This window comes from Colias philodice, chromosome 5, assembly GCF_061535455.1.
Source record: "Colias philodice isolate Cphi_HAF_F1 chromosome 5, ilColPhil1 Martin Lab GWU primary, whole genome shotgun sequence".
Taxonomy (NCBI): domain Eukaryota; kingdom Metazoa; phylum Arthropoda; class Insecta; order Lepidoptera; family Pieridae; genus Colias; species Colias philodice.
Window position 1 is genome coordinate 8,184,417 of NC_143090.1, and position 25,555 is coordinate 8,209,971.

General features: G+C 30.9%; 1 protein-coding gene across 1 annotated transcript in view; it reads left to right on the forward strand.

Moving 5' to 3' along the window:
- The window catches only part of LOC149488542 (suppressor of lurcher protein 1-like), a 39,211-nt gene extending 24,816 nt beyond the window's left edge, over positions 1-14,395 (forward strand). Inside the window, exons 4-14 of the mRNA XM_089695249.1 lie at positions 4,855-5,093; positions 5,683-5,839; positions 6,216-6,275; positions 6,390-6,478; positions 7,460-7,579; positions 7,908-7,964; positions 8,752-8,938; positions 10,452-10,642; positions 11,357-11,564; positions 12,439-12,671; positions 14,277-14,395. Of these exons, the coding sequence (XP_089551375.1) occupies positions 4,855-5,093; positions 5,683-5,839; positions 6,216-6,275; positions 6,390-6,478; positions 7,460-7,579; positions 7,908-7,964; positions 8,752-8,938; positions 10,452-10,642; positions 11,357-11,564; positions 12,439-12,671; positions 14,277-14,347 (1,612 nt within the window). The 3' untranslated portion in view covers positions 14,348-14,395. The remainder of the gene's footprint in view (positions 1-4,854; positions 5,094-5,682; positions 5,840-6,215; positions 6,276-6,389; positions 6,479-7,459; positions 7,580-7,907; positions 7,965-8,751; positions 8,939-10,451; positions 10,643-11,356; positions 11,565-12,438; positions 12,672-14,276) is intronic.
- Positions 14,396-25,555: the final 11,160 nt, after the last annotated feature.

The window sequence follows — 25,555 nt, forward strand, 5'->3', positions numbered from 1 at the left end:
TATATCAATTTGTACAGTAATTATCTTATTATTATAAAAATTGCTATTCAGTAGTTGCTGCACAATGTTTCATTTAAACTACTTGAAAGATGAATTTGGCCAAATTATCGCTACTATTTTGATTGAATTGAATAAGTATTTCATGGATTCAATAATATAATTATGGTATTATGATTTGAAAAAATCATATTTTTAGCTTTCGTAAAGCACACTCCGTCATAATTAAATTTTAATCTATATTTTTATTTTTATTCAATAGGTACCCTTATTGTTGGACTGTACTAAAATTTATGGCACTCACTGTACAGTACTATTTTACAGTTCAGTCAAAACTTTACTTTAGTATAATAATCCTACTAATATTATAAATGCGAAAGTTTGTGAGTTTGTTTGTGTTTGTGAAATTAAGCACACATATAGAGGGTAACTTGGATTGACTCATAGGATAGGATCTATCCCGGGCTTTTCTTTGAAAACGCGGGCGAAGCCGCATGCGGAAAGCTAGTATTATAACACAAAGCATTATCTGAAACAAAATTATTGGCGTCGAGGAAAGTAAAACAGAAATTTGTTATGTAGAGGACAACAACAACTTTAAATAAAACCTAATTTAACCGAAAATTTCCTTTGTAATATTAATGCTTGTTGTGTGTTACGTTACTTGCTAAAGCAAGTCTCCAAAATAACGTTACTATATTCCAAAATATTTAAATAGGTATAAATTATAAAAATAATATTGATTTATCATAACTAAAATTAATATGTGAGCGTATTAAATTGCCTGCAGGGTAATTATTGTTATGAATAATATAAACTAATTTAAAATTTCCTATTAATATGTTCATTATTTTCATTCGAAAGTCACTATTTTTACTCTAAATTTATTTACGTACAAATTTTAAGTACCTACTCAATTTAATCACCTTTAACGAGCATTTTATATTATATAGGTATAAATTCTCGGAAAGATCGATTTTCATTTACTAGAGAGATCCGATAGAGATAAATCGATTTACATGAACCTAGGATTCAGTTTTAGAAGTTGTCAAAATAAAGAGCTAATCCAAAACCACCCAAAACTCTATCATTAATGTACATTGTACATCTTGGCAGTCTAATTATGTAAGTAAATTAGAAATTATAAAAATAAATTCAAGCGATGTCGTTTAAACGCAATAATTGTCATTATTGAAATAATACCAATTCCTTCGAATAAAAAATGGTTCGTTCGATTAGATATCCATTAGGGAGGAATCAAGCACGTCTAGGTAATACTTTCCAAGAGCATCACAATGACACATCAGATTTGAAAAAAGCTTGCAAATTGCTGAGAAAAATGACATTAATCTATCCCTTCTAACATTGAGAAGATTGTATAAAATTAGATACATTAATCGCGATGAATCTCATAATAGGTGGGTACACATAAAATGTAAAGTTTCCGAAAAAAATAAATATACCTATAATAATCCATTTAGTGTAGACCGTAATTAAATTAATAACAGTTATATTGAATGATAAAACACAAAAAATATTTTAAATACTGTGTTCATGTTCACGCTTCCTTACTACGAAAATTCAGCAAATGTATGCATGGATTCCGCAACATAATTTCGTGTTGAAAATTCATACGAATTATGAATTAAAACGACTGAATTCATAAATCAAACCACAGCCCGCGTATGGAGTAAAGTTACGAACGCATCCGTTCCATTGTATTATGTAAAGAAAATTCAATTAACTCTGTGCCGCTAAAAATGTACATTCATTGCGCTTTATACGAAATACAGTTTACATTAAATTAAGTTAAACGGTAAGTCACAAGCGTGGGATTATCTAATAAAATACTTCTTGTTTTTGCGTTAAAAACTTATTCAATGCGACTCTTGCTACTTAACTCTGAAAAATAATATGGATAAAATCTTTACTACAAAAATGGTCACCGACGTGCCTGGAATGGAATTTTAAAATCAGACAGACAGAAGTGCTCCCCACTTCTGTCTGTCTGATTTTAAAATGATACGTATAACAACGACTTCCTATAAAATAAAAAAGGAAATACGTCAATTGGATCAAAACCCAGCAAAAAAAAGCTTAGCTTTAAAGAAAAAAAAATCTTTATTGAAAAAGTTTTAAAATAATACAGTTTATATATTTGGGGAAATTAAAGCCTGTGTTAGTTCAAAACTGTGCTACAGGCTTTAGAATCCCCTCACAATTTTAGTAGATTGGTTGCCTTTTCGAACTTAAATAATTTTACAATTAAAAAAGAAAAGGGTGCATGCATGTATGTTTGTGTGTGGGTGTGTGTGTGGGCGTGTGTTTGCCCCGGGTGGGAATCGGACCCACGACCTCTGACTTGGAAGGCAGAGCCCAACCAAGCCAACCGGTCAGTCAAAAAACAAAATTTCTTTGCTAGTTTAACAATTCTCTAAAAAGTTTGGCAACAAGTTAACGATTCGTCGACTTTATACTTATCCATTACTGTCATTTCCTTAAATCTTGCTCGCAGTACAAAATTTACAGTGATATTTAAGTAATTAAAATATCCGATATAATTTATGACGAAGTAAAGGAATACATGGCAATATTACAAAACTCATAACATTTCTAAATCAATAAATTCGTTATGTCCTATTTTATTGTTCAGTATAAAGCTTCGTTTATGAAGGTTGGGATGGCGGGAAATATGAAATATTGAAGGATGTGTTATGACTATATAAATATTTTTATTTGTATGGAAGAATGTTTATTCTAAGATCTTGTTACATTTTGAAAAGCCACCAAACATTGATATAATTGTCATCTGAATCTTTTGCTCCCAATAATGTAATAAGATAGAATAAAAGATAATGACAAATCACAAATGCTTCTAAAAGTTTACTTGTATAAAAAAGTTATTGAGTTTGACAGGTTAAGTGCTTAAATATACGCTGAAAAATTATTAACATTTTTTAAATATTTTTTTTAATAGCTATCTGTGTTGATCGTAAATAAGTACTCAGATTTATTTTTTATTTCCAAGAATATTAAAGGATAAAAGTGTTTCAGAAATTGTTCCCTCTGATTCTTCGACTTTCTTAAAGATTCAATTAAAGTAATAAGATTGAAGATTTTTTCCTAAGTATCCATTTGTACTGCTGAATTTCGGCTTAAGCAATATTATAGAGAAAATAAGAGTACAAAGAAATAATAGTAAATACGAGTTATATGGATAGCTCGTTATAATCCCGTAACAATGTTAATACATTTTTCCTTTAGTATAATATCTCAAACAAATAACAAACGATAAGATATAAAATATAATCTAAACATCATAATATTTTCACTATTTTTGCACAATGTTTAATTTATTTTTTAATATTATATAATATCTATACAAAATATTTTAGCATATTAGTAATTATAATAATTATGGTGACGTCATAGTACGAATACGTAGTTATGTCCCCCCGAATACACTTATAACAACATATTAATAATATACCTTCAAGCAGGTCACGTCAAATAGTCTCTATCTGAGAAACTTATCGATATCTTTCGACAAGCTCTGTATCTTATTCCTTTTGTCAATAATCGTAGCAACCTTTGTAAATACGAACGCTTTATAGGCGAGATTATTATCTAACAAGAGTATGGGCATATTGTTGAAATATCGTTCATTGATTGTCTTCTTCAATGCCAATGTAAGTTTGTATCAATAACTGTAAGAAGAAATAAAGTAAATGGATTTGTATTAGATTGTTCTTTTGTCATATTAGGATAATATCTAGATTAAGTCCCTTTGTTTTTAGTTCTGAGCATAATTTATTTGTGTCACATTTCTGGCAAATCTATTCAGTATTTATTAAAAAAATTCAAACATCCATCCATACATTATAATATTCAAAGCATACAATTTCTTCTTTATTTTCATTCATACGAAGTATCCTCTTAGCAGCACAGCACAAATAACCTAATTATAACATTCAGGCTCGCAAAACATACAGTCAACATACACCAAAGACGCTTAAATAAAACGGAGGGTCCTTTAAAACGTCGGTTTAAAGAAATTCTATAATGTTTGTTAAGAAAAAGCCGTGTGACGAGTGACGCCGCTGAACACCGAGACCCACTTAAACTTTCAGTGACTTATTTTTCACGAGGGAAACGTCTCTAAAACATAGTTTATCCAGTGGGAATAAAATTTTGCTCTCCGCTCTGACACACTTTGGGGTTATAAAATTCTTTAGGGATCTTTTCGACATCGCAAAATACTGTTATGTGAGACTTGCATAGATAAACTGTGGGTTAAAAAGCTTCTTGATAAATATTTATTTAAAAAATGCAAAGTATATTCAATTTTTTTAGGATTGATTTACAGATTATTTTCTTTAAAATTATGAACACATACCATTACCCAACGTGATTTAAATTGCTTGTTCAAACTAAAAACCTCGTTTATATAACCAAAATAGTTTCCTGAAATTAAAGATTCCGCAATGTACGTGAAACGCGATTCTGAATGCTCTTAACTTAAAACTGAACGTTAGAACGTTAGTTTAAATTAAATGGGGGTTAAATCGTAAACGGCGTTTCGCAATCGTTAAAAATCTAAGATTTTACGTATTCGTTTAGAATTTTATACGTAGATAACAGTAATAATATTCATTTTTTCGAGCAACTATAACTCATTTTGCTATTTAAAATTGTATATGTACATTAGTAATATTACATCTAAAATTAAATTACAATGGGAATTAATAAACTAATATATTACGACTCGTATAAAGGTAAAAAATAATAAAATGCACGAATTATACCTTATTAACAAAACATTAAATCATTTTGCCTAAATTATCCTTCTTTTTTCAGTTGCACCCACGGCGACTACTTAAAAGTATATTCCGAAGTAGACATCCACGGCCCTGGACCTCCTGGTATTCCTGGAGTCAATGAGTACTCGAAATGGTCAAGAGTGATATGTGGTAATAGAAATGATGCTCCACCGGCGTTATACTCCCATGGATCAGCATTGGTCCTGGAACTAAATAGTGGTGAAAAGGAATCTAATGCCACGGGTTTCATTGGGACTTACAAATTTATTGATAGACGTAAGTTTCATTTATTTGTTGCTTATTTTTGATCAGCTTTTCGTTCAATCTTTTGCAAATGTTTATTATAAAGAAATATAAATTAGGATATGACGAGGAAACCTATTTCAAATAATACATATAACACCTATTAGTAAGCCTTGTTTATCCTAGTTTACTTTACAAACTTTACTTGAAATTGTAAATTGTATTGATATTCATTTTTTGTTCAATAGTACGTAAAACCACAATACTGAACAATGAAAACAAAGATAGATTAAAAAATCGATCGATTGTTCCTTAAGCTCTTGGCTACCTTTGCTAGACGAAATTCTAAGAAATATCCCGATGACAACTAAAAATTTATAATATTCTTGGAATTCAATAAAAACATAATATTTTAGCTTCACAAATTGATCTTTAAACGGGCAGTTAATTATTTCACGAGTCCGAAAAATTCTAATTAACTTTAATAACAATTAATTAGTTTTAATTTGTGAAGAATATTTACTCAAGTTTTTTCCAAATACTTTGGCAGTTCATTGGAAGTTTCTGAAATTTCTAATTTATGTTTCGTATTGTTTGGTTTAAATTGTTTGTCTTGTTGAAGGTAATTTCGAGACGGACGGAGTTTTGGTAGCCGATTCAGAGTGCGATTATGTTTTTAATTCGCATTTGAACAAACCAAGCCAGGGCAGATTCTATAGCCCGAGGTATCCCTCCAGTTACCATCGTAACGCGCAGTGTTATTATCATTTCAATGCAAGGTACGTTATTATTGAATAATATTTAAATAAAACCGGCCAAGTGCGAGTCGGACTCGCGCACGAAGGGTTCCGTACTATTGGGATATTTAATATTTTACTTATTTAAAATTTTAGTGTTTGGGCAGCAACGGAAATACATCATTTGTGAAAATTTTCTAGATATCAAAGCTTTCTAGATAGACGGTTTATGAGATACAGCCTGGAGACAAACAGACAACGAAGTTTTAGTAATAGGGTCATGTATATAATATCCTTTGTTTACGGAACCCTAAAAATAAGCCAGTACTATCTATATTCATCTAATGTACTGTAATAAGTTTATATTATGCCTAATATATTTAATTTTTAATATTTTTTCCATATACGAACGTCGCAGAAAGCACGAACGAGTGAAATTAGTTTTTGAAGAATCTTTTTTACAAAAAGGCGACGAGAGGTGAGAAACAATCAACTCTAATTGAAAAACTGAATTAAATCTGGTCTATTCATTTGGGGTTTCATATATTTAAATTTCGATGTCATCTGAATTTCCTAAAACTTTATCTTTTAGTTGCCTCAACCGAGCTGATACAATTAAAGTTTTTGATGGGAAAGTTTCGAGCGCGCCGGTCATTGCAATGCTGTGCAATGAAATTGTAGGTAAGGATTGTCATATTTCATTATATAAGGATGTATTTTGTGTTTATTATATTAGAAATTTGTGTGGAATATGAGACGTAGTGTGTAATTAATTATTTATATCATGTTTTCAAAATATGAATACGACATATTTTTTGAATTGTATTTACTCTTTTACAATTTGACTAATCTTATTATTTTGCCATATCATGGCTGTAATTATGTTAAAAATGTTGTAGATTTACAACAAACAAAAACATTATTACATATTTTTTTTAAATAAAGGCATATTTTATTGACCATAGAGAAAAAGTGTTCATGGAAGTCACAATAACAAGGGTTAAAATTTCAAAATTAAATTCAACGTGTAGAAAAGACCGTTGTCGCTGATGCTGACAGCGGTCTTATAATGGTATCAAATATAATCTTTATCGCGATTATCTCTCAAATAGATTCTAATCTGAATTAAACGACCGTTGAAGATAATCACTTCAAAGAAAGCCTCTCCTTATCCATTAAACTATTATTTCATAACTTATTGCTTTATCTTCTATATATTTAGTACTTGATTTAATAATGAATATTAAGATAATTTAGTGCTTTTTTATGTAAATTCGAAGGTATTTATACATTTAGAAAATTTAAGAGATTTGAACGCTATAACTATCTATGAGTAAAATAATCTATACTAATATTATAAAGCTGAAGAGTTTGTTTGTTTGAACGCGCTAATCTCGGGAACTACTTGTCCGATTTGAAAAATTCTTTCGGTATTAGATAGCTCATTTATCGAGAAAGGCTATAGGCTATATATCTTCTCGCTACGACCAACAGGAGAGGAGCCACGGGGGTGAAACCGCGCGGAGCAGCTCGTATCATCATAAATCATTAATTATGTTTGAAATCTGTTAAAAAGTTTTTAGCTAAAATGTAATAAGTATTAAACTTTATATAGTTTTTGTAACTTTACTTATAAAAAATTATGACGTAAAATCTTTTCAGGTTATGAAATTTTATCCACGGGACCTGATTTACTCGTGGAATTTATAGCGAAATCAAAAACACCTGGACAAGGTTTTAAAGCGAGATATCAGTTTCAACCTAACGAAAACACGATTGAAGGTTTAGTAAGCATACAATTTTATTGTCTAGACAATAAAGTAAATTCTTCTTTGTTTCCCATTTATTTTAATTTTTGCTTACATCCCACATTCTGATGAATATTTTAATTTGAATTGATAGCCTACGTGTGTCTGAATAATATTATTGTAAATTTATTGTTCGTCTGCTAAATGGATTTATGTGTTTGTATTTTTAGAATGAATGTATTGTGATTGACTGTGCCTGTCTGGGCCCTATAATATATTTTTATTTAATGGTGTAGTGCTGATTTGCTATGTGTGTTTTCTGTTGTATAGTTTTTCATATTTTTGACGAATTATTGTTTTAGATGCTGATAAAAAGACTAACCAAGGAACTTCAGTCGGACCAGCAGTAAGTGCCACAAGTAAGTATTTACTTACATATCTTCATTTCATTACTTACAGGATTTACTAATTAGTTAACAGTTAATTGACATTTTACTTCGTTGAACTTTATTTGCTACAATCTAGCAAGTAGCAGCTTAATAATGACCATTACTCTATTAATAATTTATTCGAGATAAACGATCCCAATCTATATTCCCGAAATATAGCATCTAATCTACAAACATCGTATAAAAATACCATTACGGGAACGACGCACCGTTACAGCTTCGCCGTGCCATCAAGAATTCAGATCGGATAGAAGTACTGGCGGCAAATTGATCTCTCTTTTATATCCAGTCTTATCCTGAAAACGCACTGTCATTATTACCTTTTATTATTTATTTTGTTTGCTTTGTGAGCGGTGGTAGATCATGAGTAGATAAATGATAGGATAACCTAACCTATATAGTCTAAGTCTAGTTTATTTTTTTATTTTTTGTTTATATTTACCCAGAGTTTTCATTGGTTATATTTATTTTATAAGTAATATATACCACGACCATTTGATAGACCTATTCAAATAGACTCTAACCAGACTCAGATATTTTTTTAATGATAACATACCTACTACTTCTATTGTGTCATATTAAGCACAGTAGGCATGAGACGGAATAATTCATTCAAATCTAAAAGTCATTCTTATTCAAAACACGTTCACATAACTGTTACGAATATCCAATTTTTGTTCTACAGACACCTTGTAATACATCAAATTTAGTTACCAAACTCCGTCAAACAATTTGTAACAAACTTCATCTATTACAGCGTCTTCATGCGACCAAGAATTCAGATCCGACAAAAGCACGAGTGGCAAATTGATTTCACCATTGTACCCCGCGCCGTATCCTCCCAAAACGCATTGTCATTATGACTTCCTAGCGAGAGGGCGCCAGAGGGTCAGGCTTGTGTTCGAAGACTTCAGCCTGCAGAGGGTTACTGGGACTATCATTGAGTGAGTATGATAAGCTTATTCTGAGGATCAGTGCTATGTAATTACCTTATTTGTTGGCCTATGCGTCTTTTACAGGCGGTTTATTGTGTCTTAGCAGAGTTTTCAGTGACCAAATATGTGATTTTACCTTAATAGTAGTGTGCAGATTCGATCAATAATTGTGTTGTGGTAGCGTTTCAAGGCGAATTCCGATTTTATTTAGTAGGTCAGCTTAATCAGGAAAAAAATTTAAAAAGAAAAAAATGTATTAATATTATTTTGTGGTAAGTAATAATACAACACAATAGATTAGGGTAATTGATTGTTTTATAAAAGTGGCTGAATATTTATAGCTTCTTTCTTCTTATTTACATAGTAATATGTACCTATAACCTGTCGCTGCTTTTAACGGTCTATACGATAACCATTAAACTTTCACACTGGTGTAAAAAATGAAAGCTCTCAAAGTATTTTCAGGTAAGTGGGCGTAGGGTTGTCCCAAATGAACACTAATGACCTAACAAAATGCCCGTTCTACTTACCAAAAAATTCTCCACCGTTTTTTATTAATGTCGACACCATTAAAACGACGTTTTTATTCATGGTATATTAAATTGTTCACGCAATAAAACCATTTGTAAATAGAAATAATTATCTGGAAATATCGAATAAATTCAAGTCAAAGTGGAGGGCAAAGCTATTATCAGAAATAGATTTGTGCGTTACTTTTATAAAGCAAATTTCTAACAAGAATTTCATTCTTTAATTTATAATTGTTACAGAATATGTTAACATCATCTATCCTAATAATATCTTCATAAAAACAAAATCTGTATATTCTATTTTTTTTCTATTGTATGGCTGTTTCCGTATCAAGCCATTTGTGATCATAATTGATGGAAAAACCCACTACTGAAGTAACATCATGCGTTACATAATAACATTATTTATGAATGAGGAAGGATATGAGTCTATTCTTGTTCGCCTTTGTGTAGATGACACGGGCTATTTTGGAGGTAAAATCCACATTGAATGTGAACGACTATTTCCATAGATGTCTTTCGGATTTAGCTTTCGAAACTTATAAATATTTATAAGCAGTTATGTGCAATTTTAAAAAAGGATATATAGCTGTACAAATCAGAATGAAACTTTTTGTTGAAAATTCAAACATGGACTGATGTTAATGTAAATGTTCGACCTATTAATATTTATGTTAACTAGGAGCAGCGTTGTAGTAAAATATTTTCTAATTTCTTTCAATCAAAGTTGTATATTGTATAATGTAAGAATATGTAAATAATAATATTATTTATTCTAATATTTTTTAGCACACGTAACCACACATTAATTTATATTTATATTACCTTTTATAATTTATTATGACGTTATTGTCGTGTGTGTTGAAATAAATGGTTTCTTTCTTTCTTCTTTCTTCCTACTTTATTCTAAATTTAACTTCAAAGGTCCTTACAAAGGTATAAACATTTCCTATTTAGTAAAAACCTGTGTGTAAACAACAAGCTCCTTACAGTTGCGAGAGCATGGATTCGCTCGACGTGTTTCTGGACGTCGACGGGAGATTAGAGAAAATGGCGTCCTTCTGCGGCAGCGACGTTCCGAAGGCAATAATGTCGAATGGACCAAAATTAGCAATAGATTTCAGGGGTGTTTACTCATCACGGTACAGCAGGGGCTTCAAGATCTCCTATTATTTCGTTGAAGGTAATATTAGTTAGTCGGTTATAAAAGTTAATTGGTTTTTTCAATTTTTTGTCAAATGTCTGATGAAATTTTTATTTATGCGCTTACAAAGGTTATTTATATCGATCGACTGTTTTCATTTATGATATATATGTTTAAATTTTGATGATCATAATATAATAATAGGTAGCTATTATATCGTAAAGTAGATGAGAATACAAATTTGAATATAATCTCAAATGTTACACACAAAGGGTAGAGATATCAACCCCACCCACGTTAAACTATACCAGCGCCATATGGACGAACATAAGTAGTAGTTAATCGCTTCGATAACTTCAAAAGAGCTCATACTCCTATATGGCTCTTGATTAAAATCCAAGGAATCAATAAGTGATTGTTCTCTCTTTGTATGTAGGTATAAACATAGATGATAGAATATGATTTGCATCTTATAAAGATTGAAAGAGTCTTCTTATCCAATAATAATATAATAATAGAAGTTCTATGGTTAATATAGTGAGAGTTTAACAAGCACACGAAAAACTGAAACGGTTTTATAAATAACACTAAATGAAAAAGTAAACAACAAAACATTGAATCAATTTACCTCACGGTAATGCAACAAAAATGACAAACTACGTAACACAGTCGTTTACAAAAAGATTACACCCGGGCAAAAAGGTTACATTAAATTGAAATTTGGAGCACAATTTTTGCACTCATAAATTTCAGATTACGGCATCACGACCGGGAAGCAACTATTGGAGTATCCATGTGCCTTCGTGTATAATAGCAGTGCGCGGGGTAGGGGGGTGGTGACGTCACCGAACCATCCCGGATTATACCCGCGTGATACGGAGTGCAATTATTTCTTCTATGGAACACATGATCAGAAGGTGCACCTGCATTTCAGCCATTTTGATGTGGAGGGCGTTCACCCGTAAGTTGCTTGTTCATTTGGTAACTGAGAGTTTGAGGGGTATATCGTTTATAGGAAAATGAAGTAGGAATTTGTATTTTATAAAAATATTATAGATTACTTTGGATTACTATTGACTTGATTTATAAAATTACTTTCATATAAGTACATAAATTATTTGAGACAATTCCACAACAAAGCTAGTTAGCTTATGTTCTTGGTAACAAAATACAGGAATATTATATATTATTTTAATGACTTGTGATATTTTAATACAGTGAATAAATATGTAAAAGATAAGAGAGATAAAGTGGAGTTATTAAACGATAAACGGCTTTATATTTTACTGTTTAAATACTAATTTACTTATACTTAGTTGTACCTATAAAATTTAACATTTCATTAATACTTGAATAAAATAATTACTTTTGAATTTTGATAATAGAACAATGTTAAGTCTAGACGACTGTATAATATAAAATATTAGGTTGAAGACTTGGGTTGAAGATAGTCTTTGATATTATGTTTCTTTGTTTAATAGCTTTTGAACAAAATTCATTTATACTATAAGTAGGTACTGTTACAATACATACATTTACTATTTTTTTTATTTAAATTTGACATAGGTATGAATTTTTTGTCAAAATAGTTTGTCTTATTCGAACAATTAAAATTACATATTTTTTATTTCGTTATAAGTTTCTGAGATAATTTGTGTCAATAAAAATACGCACTCATTAAAGTTAAGAAAAAGTTCTATATAAAACACTTCTCTTTCTAAAGTTTCCAGTAAAAGTATGATCGCAAAATCGAACCAAAAAGGTACCATACAGTATTTACCCTGGTGATCGAATACTGCAAATGTGCTAATTAATAATACCTATTTTTTTCCTAGATGTGAGGTGGTATCAGCCAGTGACTATGTGCTATTCTCGAACGAGGTCAATTCCCGTGGTACTCGCCACTGTGGTCAATTAAAGGACCTCAAAGTGACATCGAAGAAAAACTTCTTCAGAATGACGTTTAGGTCCAATGATCGACTGGATGGAACCGGGTTCAAAGCGAATTATATTTTTCTGAAAGATACTGAGCTAAATACTGTTAATATGCCCTCTATTGGTGGGTGTGGTAAGTGTCTTCTTTAAAGCATATTTATAAATCTTCAGGTTGGAAATTTAGCATGAAAAGATACATTTAAATCGTTACTTTGTTTTTGTTATCATTTATCATGCGTTAATCAAAAAAATATGAATACATTAAATTAACAGTAGGTACCTAATAAGAAATTTCTGTTCTTGTCTCTATGAAGATTAATAATTTAGATATTTATAGCGCCCATTGTATAATTTGATAATTTGGATCTAGGCCAAAATTTCACTTTCACAGCTAGGTGATATATTGTTCCCTTCTATTTTTATATAATTATCGTTCATCATACTACGAAGAAAGGTTCTTCTTTATCTTTTCTACTAATCGTTACATAACAGTGCGAAAAATAATAATTTTATCTGAGTTTTTGCATTTTTTTACTCTACGAATACTCTACGAAAAATATAACCATGGTATGCACGGAATAAATTTTGTACAATTTAATGCTTAGAGCAGGCTCCAAGGAGATGTTCGTTTGCAAAAATAGCGGACCTAAATCTGACTTCTGATATATATTGTATAGGTCCCAGACATCCTATAGACAGATGTTGCCAACCAGTTTTGTGGTCCCCCTGCCCGCACCCCGGTAATTAAATATGGCATACAAAGAAAAAAATATAAATTTCCAAAACATGCCGTGTGTGGTATCAAATGAAAGAGCTTATTGAGTAGATCACGAATATATAGCATACTATATACATTTCTTACACTTTCTCTAAGATTTTTTAGAAAATTTACGAAAATGGTCCATTTTTGAGTTAACTTTAAACCACTATAGATTGAAAACTCATGAATATATTTTTTAAATTATTATTTTAAATAATTAACAATAGTCCATTGTTTACGATTCAATATTTCGTACAGTGAAATAGTTGCATGGGGGAGTGGGGGGAGCATTCAAAGATGGCGAGTATATTTTCAAGTTCATATAGTATATAGTTATTTTCATCAAATCCACCACATAGCTCACTTATATTATATTACGAACTATTGAATCATAAACAATGGACTATTGTTAATTATTTAAAATAATAATTTAAAAAATATATTCATGAGTTTTCAATCTATAGTGGTTTAAAGTTAACTCAAAAATGGACCATTTTCGTAAATTTTCTAAAAAATCTTAGAGAAAGTGTAAGAAATGTATATAGTATGCTATATATTCGTGATCTACTTAATAAGCTCTTTCATTTGATACCCCACACGGCATGTTTTGGAAATTTTTATTTTTTTCTTTGTATGCCATATTTAATTACCGGGGTGCGGGCAGGGGGACCACAAAACTGGTTGGCAACATCTGTCTATAGGATGTCTGGGATCTATACTATATTATATCAGAAGTCAGATTTAGGTCCGCGATTTTTGCAAACGAAACTCCACTGAGAGTCCGGTCTAGCTATACTAATAGCGTTACAATATGTAACGTCTATGTTTTACCTGACATCGGTTGTTATTTTATTTTCTTTATTAAAAAAGTAGATGAGGTTACATTGATATTTTGGAAATAAATACGCATTAATTCATACATTCATTGTACAAAATTTGGTTTGAGCATAAGTTTTGACAAAAATTTTTTTTTTCCAGATGCACTATTCCATACAACGAAGATCACCGTATTCGTACTCATTCTAGACTTGATATTGGCTCTCAGATAAACAACGATTCCTACAGAGTTTTAAAGAAATAAATTATTACTGTTGATACATGTGCGTTTTATTTCTCTTCATTACAATCATTAGCCTAACCGTTTGTGTTTCCCAATTTAAACAGCATTTTGAATTTGATATGATTTTTTCATTCTATTTCCACCTGGTATAATACTTACCTAAGGTACCTAGTTTAGTTAATATGTAATAATGTTATTTTTTTGTGTTTTTCTACTTGTTACAATATTCCATACAAAAAATTACCTATATTGAAATGAGACTCAAAAAGCACATTAAGAAATAAAGCATAAACGTTACTAAAACTTATAGCACAAAATATTTTTTTTTAAATTTAAATAAAGTGGACAATGAAACATATTAAGCCTACATAGGTACGATATTACAATAGTAGAGAAAGAATCCCCTTACATACGAATACCTTCGCAGAGTTTAAAACAAACGGGTCATCAGAACATGAACTACAATACACAAAGCCTATTCGACCCGTAAACAAAGGTCACGTAACATAAAGACTAAGCAAGCACTAATTAAGGGTTCCTACAGGAAGGTATTTATCTAACAGTAAACTGGAGTTAGTGTTCAAGTTCTAGAAGAGCAATTAGGGGTTAACTGTTGACTAATTCTGGTATGGTGTAGCTATTGATGTGATCAAAACGTTTAATGCTACAGGTTATGTCATATCGAACTAGTTGGGCCCCGTGGTTTTACCGGCATTGCTCCACTCCTATTGACCTTAGCGTGATGATATATTATAGCCTATAACCTTCCTTGATAAGTTGGCTATCTAACACTGAAAGATTTTTTCAAATCGGACCCGATTCGTTCGATCATTCTTGACATTAGCGCGTTCAACATGCTCTTATAATGTAGTGTAATTTCATTGTATCAAATTTAATAAATATTAATATTAATTTATTTAATTTAGTAAATTTTCGATTCACACCTACATCTACTACGTCACAAAGTGTGTGTAGGTGTGTTGTGCAATTATAACTTTAGTTATAGGGGAAAGAAGTAAGGTTTGAATTTTCTCTGTGACAGTACAAAAGGATGTTGATATACTATGACATATTAATGCATCGAGCTTACGTAAACTATACACGTGGCTTCTTCGATCTTTTTTCTAAAAATACCCAGACTTATCTTGTAACAAAATGTTAAAATATCTATTATCCTATCTTTCATCGTACTTAGCGCGCAATTTATATGAGTTATTAGGTTTACCTAATAACTCATATAAATTGCGCGCTAAGTACGATGAAAGATAGGATAATAGATTTAACATTTTGTTACAAGATAAGTCTGGGTATTATATATAATATACTAGCTTTCCGCCCGCGGCTTCGCCCGCGTTTTCAGAGAAAAACCCGTTCCCGTAGGATTTCCGGGATAAAACCTATCCTATGTCCTTTCTCGGGTATCAAAATATATCTATACCAAATTTCATGCAAATTGGTTCAGTAGTTCAGGCGTGATTGAGTAACAGACAGACAGACAGAGTTACTTTCGCATTTATAATATTAAGTATGGATTCCTAAAAAATTAAATAAAACAACAATCAATTTGAGAACCTCATTCTTTATTGGAAAGAGGGTAAAAAATATACACAGGTTTATATATTTTAATTGTTTCACATATCCTTAACGATACAATTAAACCACGTTTCTAAATTCCGAGAACACACCTCACTCCACCCGTCAAGGTAAATATCCTAAAGGCCACCAAAAATGTAGTCCAACCTTATTCCAAATGTCTCTTATCTTTGTGCCCAGCTTCTATTTGAAAAGGACACGTAAAGTACCCATTCAAAAACCTACTAACCCAGTGTCAACGTAACTACAACTGTTATTTATATACAAATAGGATGAAATTAATCTGTTTATCCCGGGGCTTATCAACTTTCAACGTTAAGGTGGGAGCGATGAAGTTATTTTACGATGTTTTAAATAGTAATGAAATAGTTTTCATAATAATATCTTCATTTTATATAATTGAAGTAAGTACTGTACATTAAAATATATTGAAAGAATAGGGCATTCGTATTTATAATTTCGATTTAAAATTTTATTTATTATATTATAATGTATCTATCATAAGTCGTAGCACTACTGACTTTTGTCTTTATAAAAGTTCAATCACCTCAAAGAACTGAGCGAAAAACCGAATACATTATTTTCTAAATTCAATAACATTATGTATGGTGATTCGTGAGGTCATTAGATAAAATAATATCAAGTTTCTTTACTAGAAGAAGCTTGTTTGAGCACAAATTGAGCTAAAATAAAACCTTCTTTGAAGATATTTTATTCTAAATAATAATAAATATATTTATGTAGAATATACAAACAGATAATTAGAAACCATTCGCTTTACGATATTCTTTCAGAAAATATATTATGTAGCACAACAAAATAAACAATATGTTATAAATATCCACAGTTATTATTTATTTCACTACAAGTCTATAAAATAAAATATGTTTCTAAACAGAAAAATACATGTTGTTTATAATTCACACTAGGAGTTAACTAATAAATTTTAAAAACAAAACATAAAGATAGAGAGCACTATTACAAAACTCTTTCGCTAGAATTAATTTCGAAGGATTTCATGTAAAAGTTTATAGCGGTACTTATCTTTGGAGCGGGTGCAAAAATTTTATCTCTTTTGAGCCTAGAATAAAATATAATATAACACAGTCAAATATGAAATATGAAGTAAAATTATAATTTATAATGCTCTGTTATTTCTGTTAAGAATTAATAGAAAATACTATAATATACCTATTGAAAACAGATTCTAGATTTTTAAACTAAATATCACTAAATATTTAACCATCCTACTAATATTATAAATCCCGGTAATCCCACAGGAACGGGAACTATGCGGGTTTTTCTTTGAAAACGCGGGCGAAGCTGCGGGCGGAAACCTAGTATAATACCATTATTCGTATTTATAATTAAAATATTCTCACTATTTTATACAATACATCTTACAGAACACAAATTCAAATTCAAATTTCATTTATTTACAAGAATGTAGTTACAAAAAAGGTGTTATTACAATGTTATTCGCCGTACAATTATGTTTCTGAAATTGTGTCTATTAATACACATCTATTTACAGTCTGAATGTATGTATCTGTAAACATGCAAACAGTCGTAATGTGCTGAGTAGAGTACGTTTCGAGGATTAAACACATATAAACAGTTATCGAGTGGAGATTCTATTCAAGATGCGAGTTACATATAGTATTGTTTGTGCGTTGTTTGTATGAAATAGATTATATTTACCCTGGGAATTTATCACCAAATACATTAAAGTATATGATGTGGTAGATATTCATGTAACAACGATTAATAAATAATATTATAATGAATAGCACGACAAAACAAAGACACTCTCCATAAACAATTTTTCAGGCTCCTGAAAAACTGTTTTTACTATTTTGGGAGCCTAGAGCCATTAATATCATGTATTTATTTATAAAGTTCACCGATTTTGGTCATATCGTAACAATACTAAATATTACCTAGGTTCTACACTTTTATCAAATACTTGCATTTATATCTAAATATATTTTTGGGGCAAATCCTTAAGTAATAAGTATTATTACGCAGGATATAATAGTGTACAAAAATGCGCCTAAATACCTAAATATCCATTGATGATAAAAATAAATATGTAATATTTAAAAATAATAAAAAATACAGTCATCACCTTTTAGATTCGACCTTGGACCTCTTGATATTATAAAGAATATGATAAGGATTTCATATTTTATTTATGTATACAAGTTTTGTACGATTTTTATCAATAATATATTATCTAAAAGCTATCGTGTAGAGTGTTTCAAGTTGATAAATTATTAATAATTCGAAAACATTAACAGCATATATCTATGTCCTTTGGGAAATAATAATCTATGTTGGTTAAACTAGTACACACGACTAGTATAAAATAAGGTATTTATTGTAAAGAAATAAATCATTTTACGTAAAATTTGTTTTATTTTAAAGGTCCTTCCTACCATGCTAATGCAAACCATGTTTAGCATAAACCGATTTCCTTTTGTATGCAATCAACGTAAAACAAAGTGAGCCCTTTAGGAAGGTTTTTTAACGAGCATTTTAATTTGCCCTTACTCCGACCCTGCATGAGTTTGCGTAACCTATTACATTATATTGAATGAAGCTATGAATAATGAACAAATTGAATTGAAAAATAACAAACCAGCTTGGAGTTACAGTACTTTAAATATTTTTTTCTCCTAGAAGTCTAATACTGGAATTTAGTAAAAAAATAGAGTGTATTTTTTTAATATGCTTTAGATAAAAAAGTAGCGACCGCAAATACAATCTTTATACTAAACTAGATGTGCGGTGTGCCACTCGGTTTTACCCGCATTGCTCCGCTCATTGGTCTTAGCGTGATGATATTATAATAATACTAGCGGTCCGCCCCGGCTTCGTCCGTGGTACATGTTTATGTTTTCTCTACATAAGAACCATCCTGGTACTTCAAGAAATATAATAAAAAAAGAATTATCGAAATCGGTCCACCCGTTCTCGAGTTATGCGCTTACCAACACATTTTGCGATTCATTTTTATATCATAAGACTATGCTTAGATAATATGCCTTCCTCGATTTATTAATCGATTTATTAATCGATACCTAGTCATATATACTTATATGACTAGGTATCTAACTATTAACAATGAAATCATTTTTCGAATCTCCTTGCGATTAGAGCGTTGAATGAATGAATGAATGAATGAATGAATGAAAGCTTTATTGTACACACCAAAATAATGAAATAACATTAAGTAAAATACACATCAAATTGCACAGTAGACGACCTTATGGCTACAGAGCCATCTCTTCCAGGTAACCCAACCAAGGAAAACAGTAACAAAGAAAGAATACAAGTAGGTGGTGCATACCAAAGCAATATATATAATAACTAGCGACCCGCCCCGGCTTCGCACGGGTGCAATGCTGATACTAAATACACTACAGAAAAACTGTGAACGTTGTATGTAAAAATTAAAAACATAGCGGCCCGGCCGCGGCTGGCCGGTACCGCCGCAAATGCTACGTCCCGCAATTTTTAAATCTGTAATATCTTCGAAAATATTCACTTAAATCATACGGTGTAAAGGGCCATATAGATCTATATTAAATGAACAATGTATTCAAGGTATTTAATTGGTTAAGGATTAATGCTGTATTGGTGAAAATCGCTTCGAAAATTAGCTATTATTTGTCGTAAAAAGTAAATGACAAAAAAATGTTATTGTGGGTTATCCATAAGAGATAGACATATACCATCGCGGACTTTTCTGTAGACCTTTTCAATGTGTATACTACTTAGTACATTATTTTGATAAAACTCGTAGGGTTCAGCCTGCGTTTGCAATATAAGCGGAAAAAATGTAATTTTTTACGACATCACATTAGAAACCTCAAAAATAACAGTACTTCTCCACTATTTAATGGATGTTATTATACATATAAACCTTCCTCTTGAATCACTCTATCTATTAAAAAAAACCGCATCAAAATCCGTTGCGTAGTTTCAAAGATTTAAGCGTACAAAGGGACATAGGGACATAGGGACACAGAAAGCGACTTTGTTTTATACTATGTAGTGATAATATAGTAATACTAAGAAAGTAGGAATATAAATAATACATAATTTACAACAATAAAGAAAATAATATATAATATATAATAAAATAAATAAATACAGATAAGAGAAAGAATATATAAAGTCATCACTTAATTAAGGACATGTGGTAATCAAAGAGCATGTTTTTGAAAACATCAATGGATCTAGCTTTGCGTATGGCTATTGGTAATTGATTCCATAGTCTAATAGCTTTGACAGTGAATGAGGTGTTAACAAATTTTGTTTTATGTATAGGTACATTAAGGAGGCAAGTATCGTTCGATCTCAAATTCAACCCATGATTACGAGCGTATTCAAAATTATTTTTTAAATAGGGCGGGGTTCTGGGATCGAATAAAATTCCAAACAATAGATGCAGCACATGAGCATCCCGGCGATATCTGATAGGCAGCCATTTCAGCCTGTGACGATAAGCGGAGACGTGGTCAAACTTGCGCAATCCAAAGATAAAACGGATGCACAAGTTCTGAAATCGCTCAAGCTTGTCAAGCTGGATTCCAGTTAGGTCACAGAAACTGACATCAGCGTAGTCGAGGATGGGAAGAAGGAGTGACTGCGCTAACAAAATTTTGGTCGGAATCGGAAGAAAGTTTCGTAAGAGCGTTCAAGCAAACAAACAAACTATTCAGCTTTATAATATTAGTATAGATAAGATACTATTTAGAGTTACCTACTCTGTGCTAAATTAATTTATGCATATTATTAATTACCAACCAAATTACTGTAAGGTGTAAACTGTAAACTATTAATTTCAAAATATCTCGCAGGTAATGTACGCGGAGAATGTGAGGATTTTCGACGAATTACAACATGAAATTATGTTTAAGAAATACCGGCAATTTTGGATGTTCAATGTTCATACATAAATGATAAATCTTGGATTCTCGCGGGAGCCACACATCAGATCTGCACAGTTGTAATTTATACTGCTTTGTTATGTGCCTTCTAAAATTTAACATAAATAATAACGTTATTCAGATTTCAAACGTATTTCCAGATTTATAGAAATTAGTTTTCTTTGAAAGTATGTTTTTAGGTTCTACCATTAACGTTATCATGTTTCATAATACAATAAAAGATTAATAAAAACTTAAAATTATTATTTTAGTTAGATATAAGATTTACCAGGAGATCTTAAATACATAGGATAAAATAGACGGCCCCTGGGTTTTACCAGCGTGTTTTGTATCCGGGATTTCCGGGATAAAAACTGCTTTATCCTTCCCAGGCCAGGGTGTCAAACTACGAGTAGGTATATTTGTACCAAATTCCATCCTAATCGGTTATGTGGTTTAGATGTAAAAATACATTAATAGGAATAAGAGTAGTTAAGTACAAGTACAACAATGAAGGCTTTAAACGTTTTACTACATAATACTTACATCTATTTACATCATCTATAATCAATCTAACTTCAATATAATTAAGTGAAAAGTAAATATTTCTAATGGAATGGAGTGTAAATGAGAATTTTTCGAAATGTATTGAAAGTTAAAATAAACTTAATCGCCACTGATAATAATTTGATTACAATATAATATTATATTATAATATTATTAGTAGCGAAGAGTTACATTCCTTTTTTATATATGTATACAATAGCCAGGCATTTGACTGCACCACTACCTGATGGTAAGTAGTGATGCAGTCTATGAAAGGGCATGCCTGCCTAGATAGAACCTATTCACTCTTGACTTGGTATTACAAACGAAGGGCATTACTTAAAAATTAAGTGAAAATAAATGACTGTCTAACTTTAATATAAATCAGAATATTCTTCAGGACAAGATACATACACTACCTATGTTAGTTGGCGACGTGCGCCTAGTACATATACTCTTAGTTTAGTTTACATAATATCTCAATATTCACAAAAACAAAAAGCTGTACGATTTCTTCTTAATTCATCATCATCATCATCATTATCAGCACTTAATATTTATGCTGAGACACGGGCCTCCCGCAAAGGATCAGGCCATAATCCACCATCGATTTCAAGTCCGAGGTCCTCACCACTGAGCGACCAATGAGTACAACAATTAGTGCAGTAATTAAATTACATTTTTCATAAAGAAAATTTATGCTATAATATAATATCCAGTATCTTTCCACAGATAAGAAATAACAAGGAAACAGTCGTGATTGTTCGTGGTGACAAATTTTCCTATCTTCAAAATGAATGTTGTATTAACAATGGATTGATTGATAGGTACTGAGGGCATAAAGCGTCATACATAATGCTCAAATAAAATATAAATATAGCTTTTGAAGCAAAATCTTATTATACTCAAGATGCAGTATTTACAATGGACGATTATAATTATTATAGTTAAAATCAAACTTTAAAGTAATGCTTTTAAAACAATTTTAAAAACGGAATCTATCTATTACATAAAAACTGAAATACAATCTTAGTATCCATTTCATAATACTTGGAGTTCAGTTGAGTCATAGTATAAAGAGATACGATTCAGTTTCATACATGAAAGAAAGAAAGAAAGAAAATAAATTTATTGCAAAAAAACACAGCCAACAACATAACAAAATTTAACTTAAGATTAGCAAACGGATACAGTCTCAGCAAAATGCTGCACAAAAACAGCGCTGATTTTCAGGCTGCACCGGCGGTTGAGGTCCGTCTTAATATTAAAAAAAATAAATTAAGCGTATCTACTTAAAATAAATACATAATGAAATATATTAATATTAATAATAAATAAATATAATAAATAGATGCATATATTATATAATTTACTAGCGGTCCGCCCCGGCTTCGCCCGTGGTACCTACATGTTTAAACTATCCTATCTCTCAAGTTGGATTGAACTGCACATGGTGTGCGAATTTTATTATAATCGGTTAAGTGGTTTAGGAGTCCATTGAGGACAAACATTGTGACACGAGATTTATATATATTAAGATGTTAGGGCAGAAACATATAAAATAATAATATATGTAAATTAAAGGCGCATAATAATATGTCATACATCTGGGCATAAATAAAGAAATACGATCAAAATGTAAGGCTATTTCCTCTTACCTTTGCGTTTTGTTTTGAAATCATTCACCCCGCCTTCTTCCTAACCACTAAAACAACAACCCAGGGGCAGTGTGTAAAAGGCTTTACATGATTCTGTAAGATTTATGTCCTAGCACGGAGGCCACAAAGTTGTTCTGTTTTTATTAAATTTCGCAAACTTCGCAGACAAAACTCTTTGTCCTAAAATATATTTAATAATCGTTCTTTAACATGAAAGAGTTATGAGTTTAATAAGATAAGATGTATGTGACTATTAGTTTTTTTTTACAAATAATGTTGTAAGATAAGTTCTTTTGCTTCGAATAGCATTATAATTGGAAAAAATTTCAACTTATACTATGAAGGCTAATATTATAATATGAAACATCATCAATGAAGCGTTGGAAAAATTGTGAAAATATTCACTTTCGTTGTGAGTCAAAAAGATAAGTAGGTAATATAAGCGTTGAATACGTTACCTCACAGATTTTTTTTGTTTTTTGTTAACTTGACACTATATAAGGCTCACTACATAAGGCAGGTAACCACTGCGCCAAGTCGACTTGAATAAAGACGAGACACAATATAATTAACTGAAGTTTGTTCTCTACTAAACACCGTCAATACCAAGAGAAAGGGATTTTAATAAATTCCACCAAACGTTTAAACCATTCACATGAAAGCTTTAATTTCCTGTGTAGTTCGTTTCAACTGTTCCTTTGTCTTACATAGTGGCTTGAAGTAAACGTGCAATTTTATTGTCTATAAAATTTGCGACTTTTAATTTAATCGCAAATTAGATGTGCCATAAAATCCTAATGGAACGATTAAACAACTCCAAGAGACTGAAATGAAATGTATAAGACGTAGGCACTATAGACAGTATTATGGAAATAATTTATTGCCATTGGTCTGATAACATAAAGTTACGAGAGTTTTAATACTCTCCTTTTTTATTTTCACTCATGTCTATGAATAATTATTGCATTAAATAAGCTGATTTTTACTGTAGTTTGTACTTCAGTTCATCGAACCATAAATAATGTTAGACTAATTTCTACAGTGAATCTTTGATAGTAAGAAAAAAATAAAATAAAATAAAAATTCTTTATTGACAATAGTTTTACATTTTGAAATACTGAAGTCTCTGACTCCCAAACTATTTGATGATTGAGTCATTAAATGAGGCAAAAAATCGCAAGTCTGCAACGCCAAACGTAGATATACGATTCAATTGCTATTCATTACATTTAGTCCCCCATGTAGGTTACGTTCAAATTGTTTAAAAGAACACATTCTCTTTACAGTTTACTTTCAAGCATTTCAATGTTTTCTTTTTTAATGAGTTTATTTTTTCAATTGCCTTTTTGATGACCCAAACCAAAACCGCAGATACTTTGATTGACATGGGGTGTGGGTTCAATATTTTGTTATACTATATTTTTCTGTAATTATGTTTCCGGCATTACCATATAAAAAATATCAGCTTCCTTTATAATAATTTACCTCAGTAGAAGCACAGAATAATAACTAGTAGCTAGCGTAGAAGTAGCTTTTAGTTATTCACCCAACAAATTATCACAATTCATACTACGAAAGCGAAGTTCTTATTTTTTGGACCTCAATTTAAAGGACTTCTGTACTATTTCGCCAGTCGCCCGAATAACCTTTATAAGTTCCAAAATAAGTTCCCGCTTAATGCGGGTTTTGGGTCTAATCTGGGTATTTGTCGAATGTCAAAATGTTTATATATAAACTTGCTGAATAAAGTCATATATTTTCTACATAAAATAAAATTACAGTCATAAAACATATCGAAGAAATCTCTACATTAAAAATGTAAAATTAATGTACGTATTTTAAGCTGTTTAGAATACTTGCTATGCCGTACGGTTTCAGCCGCGGACGAACCCGTATGAGCAAGTAGGTATTTCTATAGCTTTTATTTATATGTCACCAGAATGGCGTACAAGTATAAGCTACACCACTGCCAAGTATTATCAAAATCCGTTGAGTGGATTTTCCTGTGAAAGAACAACAAACATACGTACAACCATCCCACATACTTATTTAGAGATTTGACACAATCTGATATAGTTTTCCAGTTTTATAATACCTTCCTTGGAATCGTACCGATATATTTATTACATAGGCTCTTCAAAGCGACACTTACAAAATAACAGTTTAAAACCGTTTCAAGCATTTACACATTAGATTTTGCACCGTAATCCAGTTCTTTAATAATCCAGAAGTAAAGTAATACATTATTCTATAAGTACGATCCATGCGGGAACTCTTGCGACGTCCTCAGGAATAGCCGTGGCCTGAATAATTTACTTGGCCGAGTCCCATCTCACTTCATTTTTAATATACACATTTTTGTCAGGCTTGAAGAAATCATTTCGACGAGAATTCAAGATATTCAGATAATAAGCGAGAAATTTAAAGTAAAATGTTAATAAATGAGTTCCTTTACAATCGTTA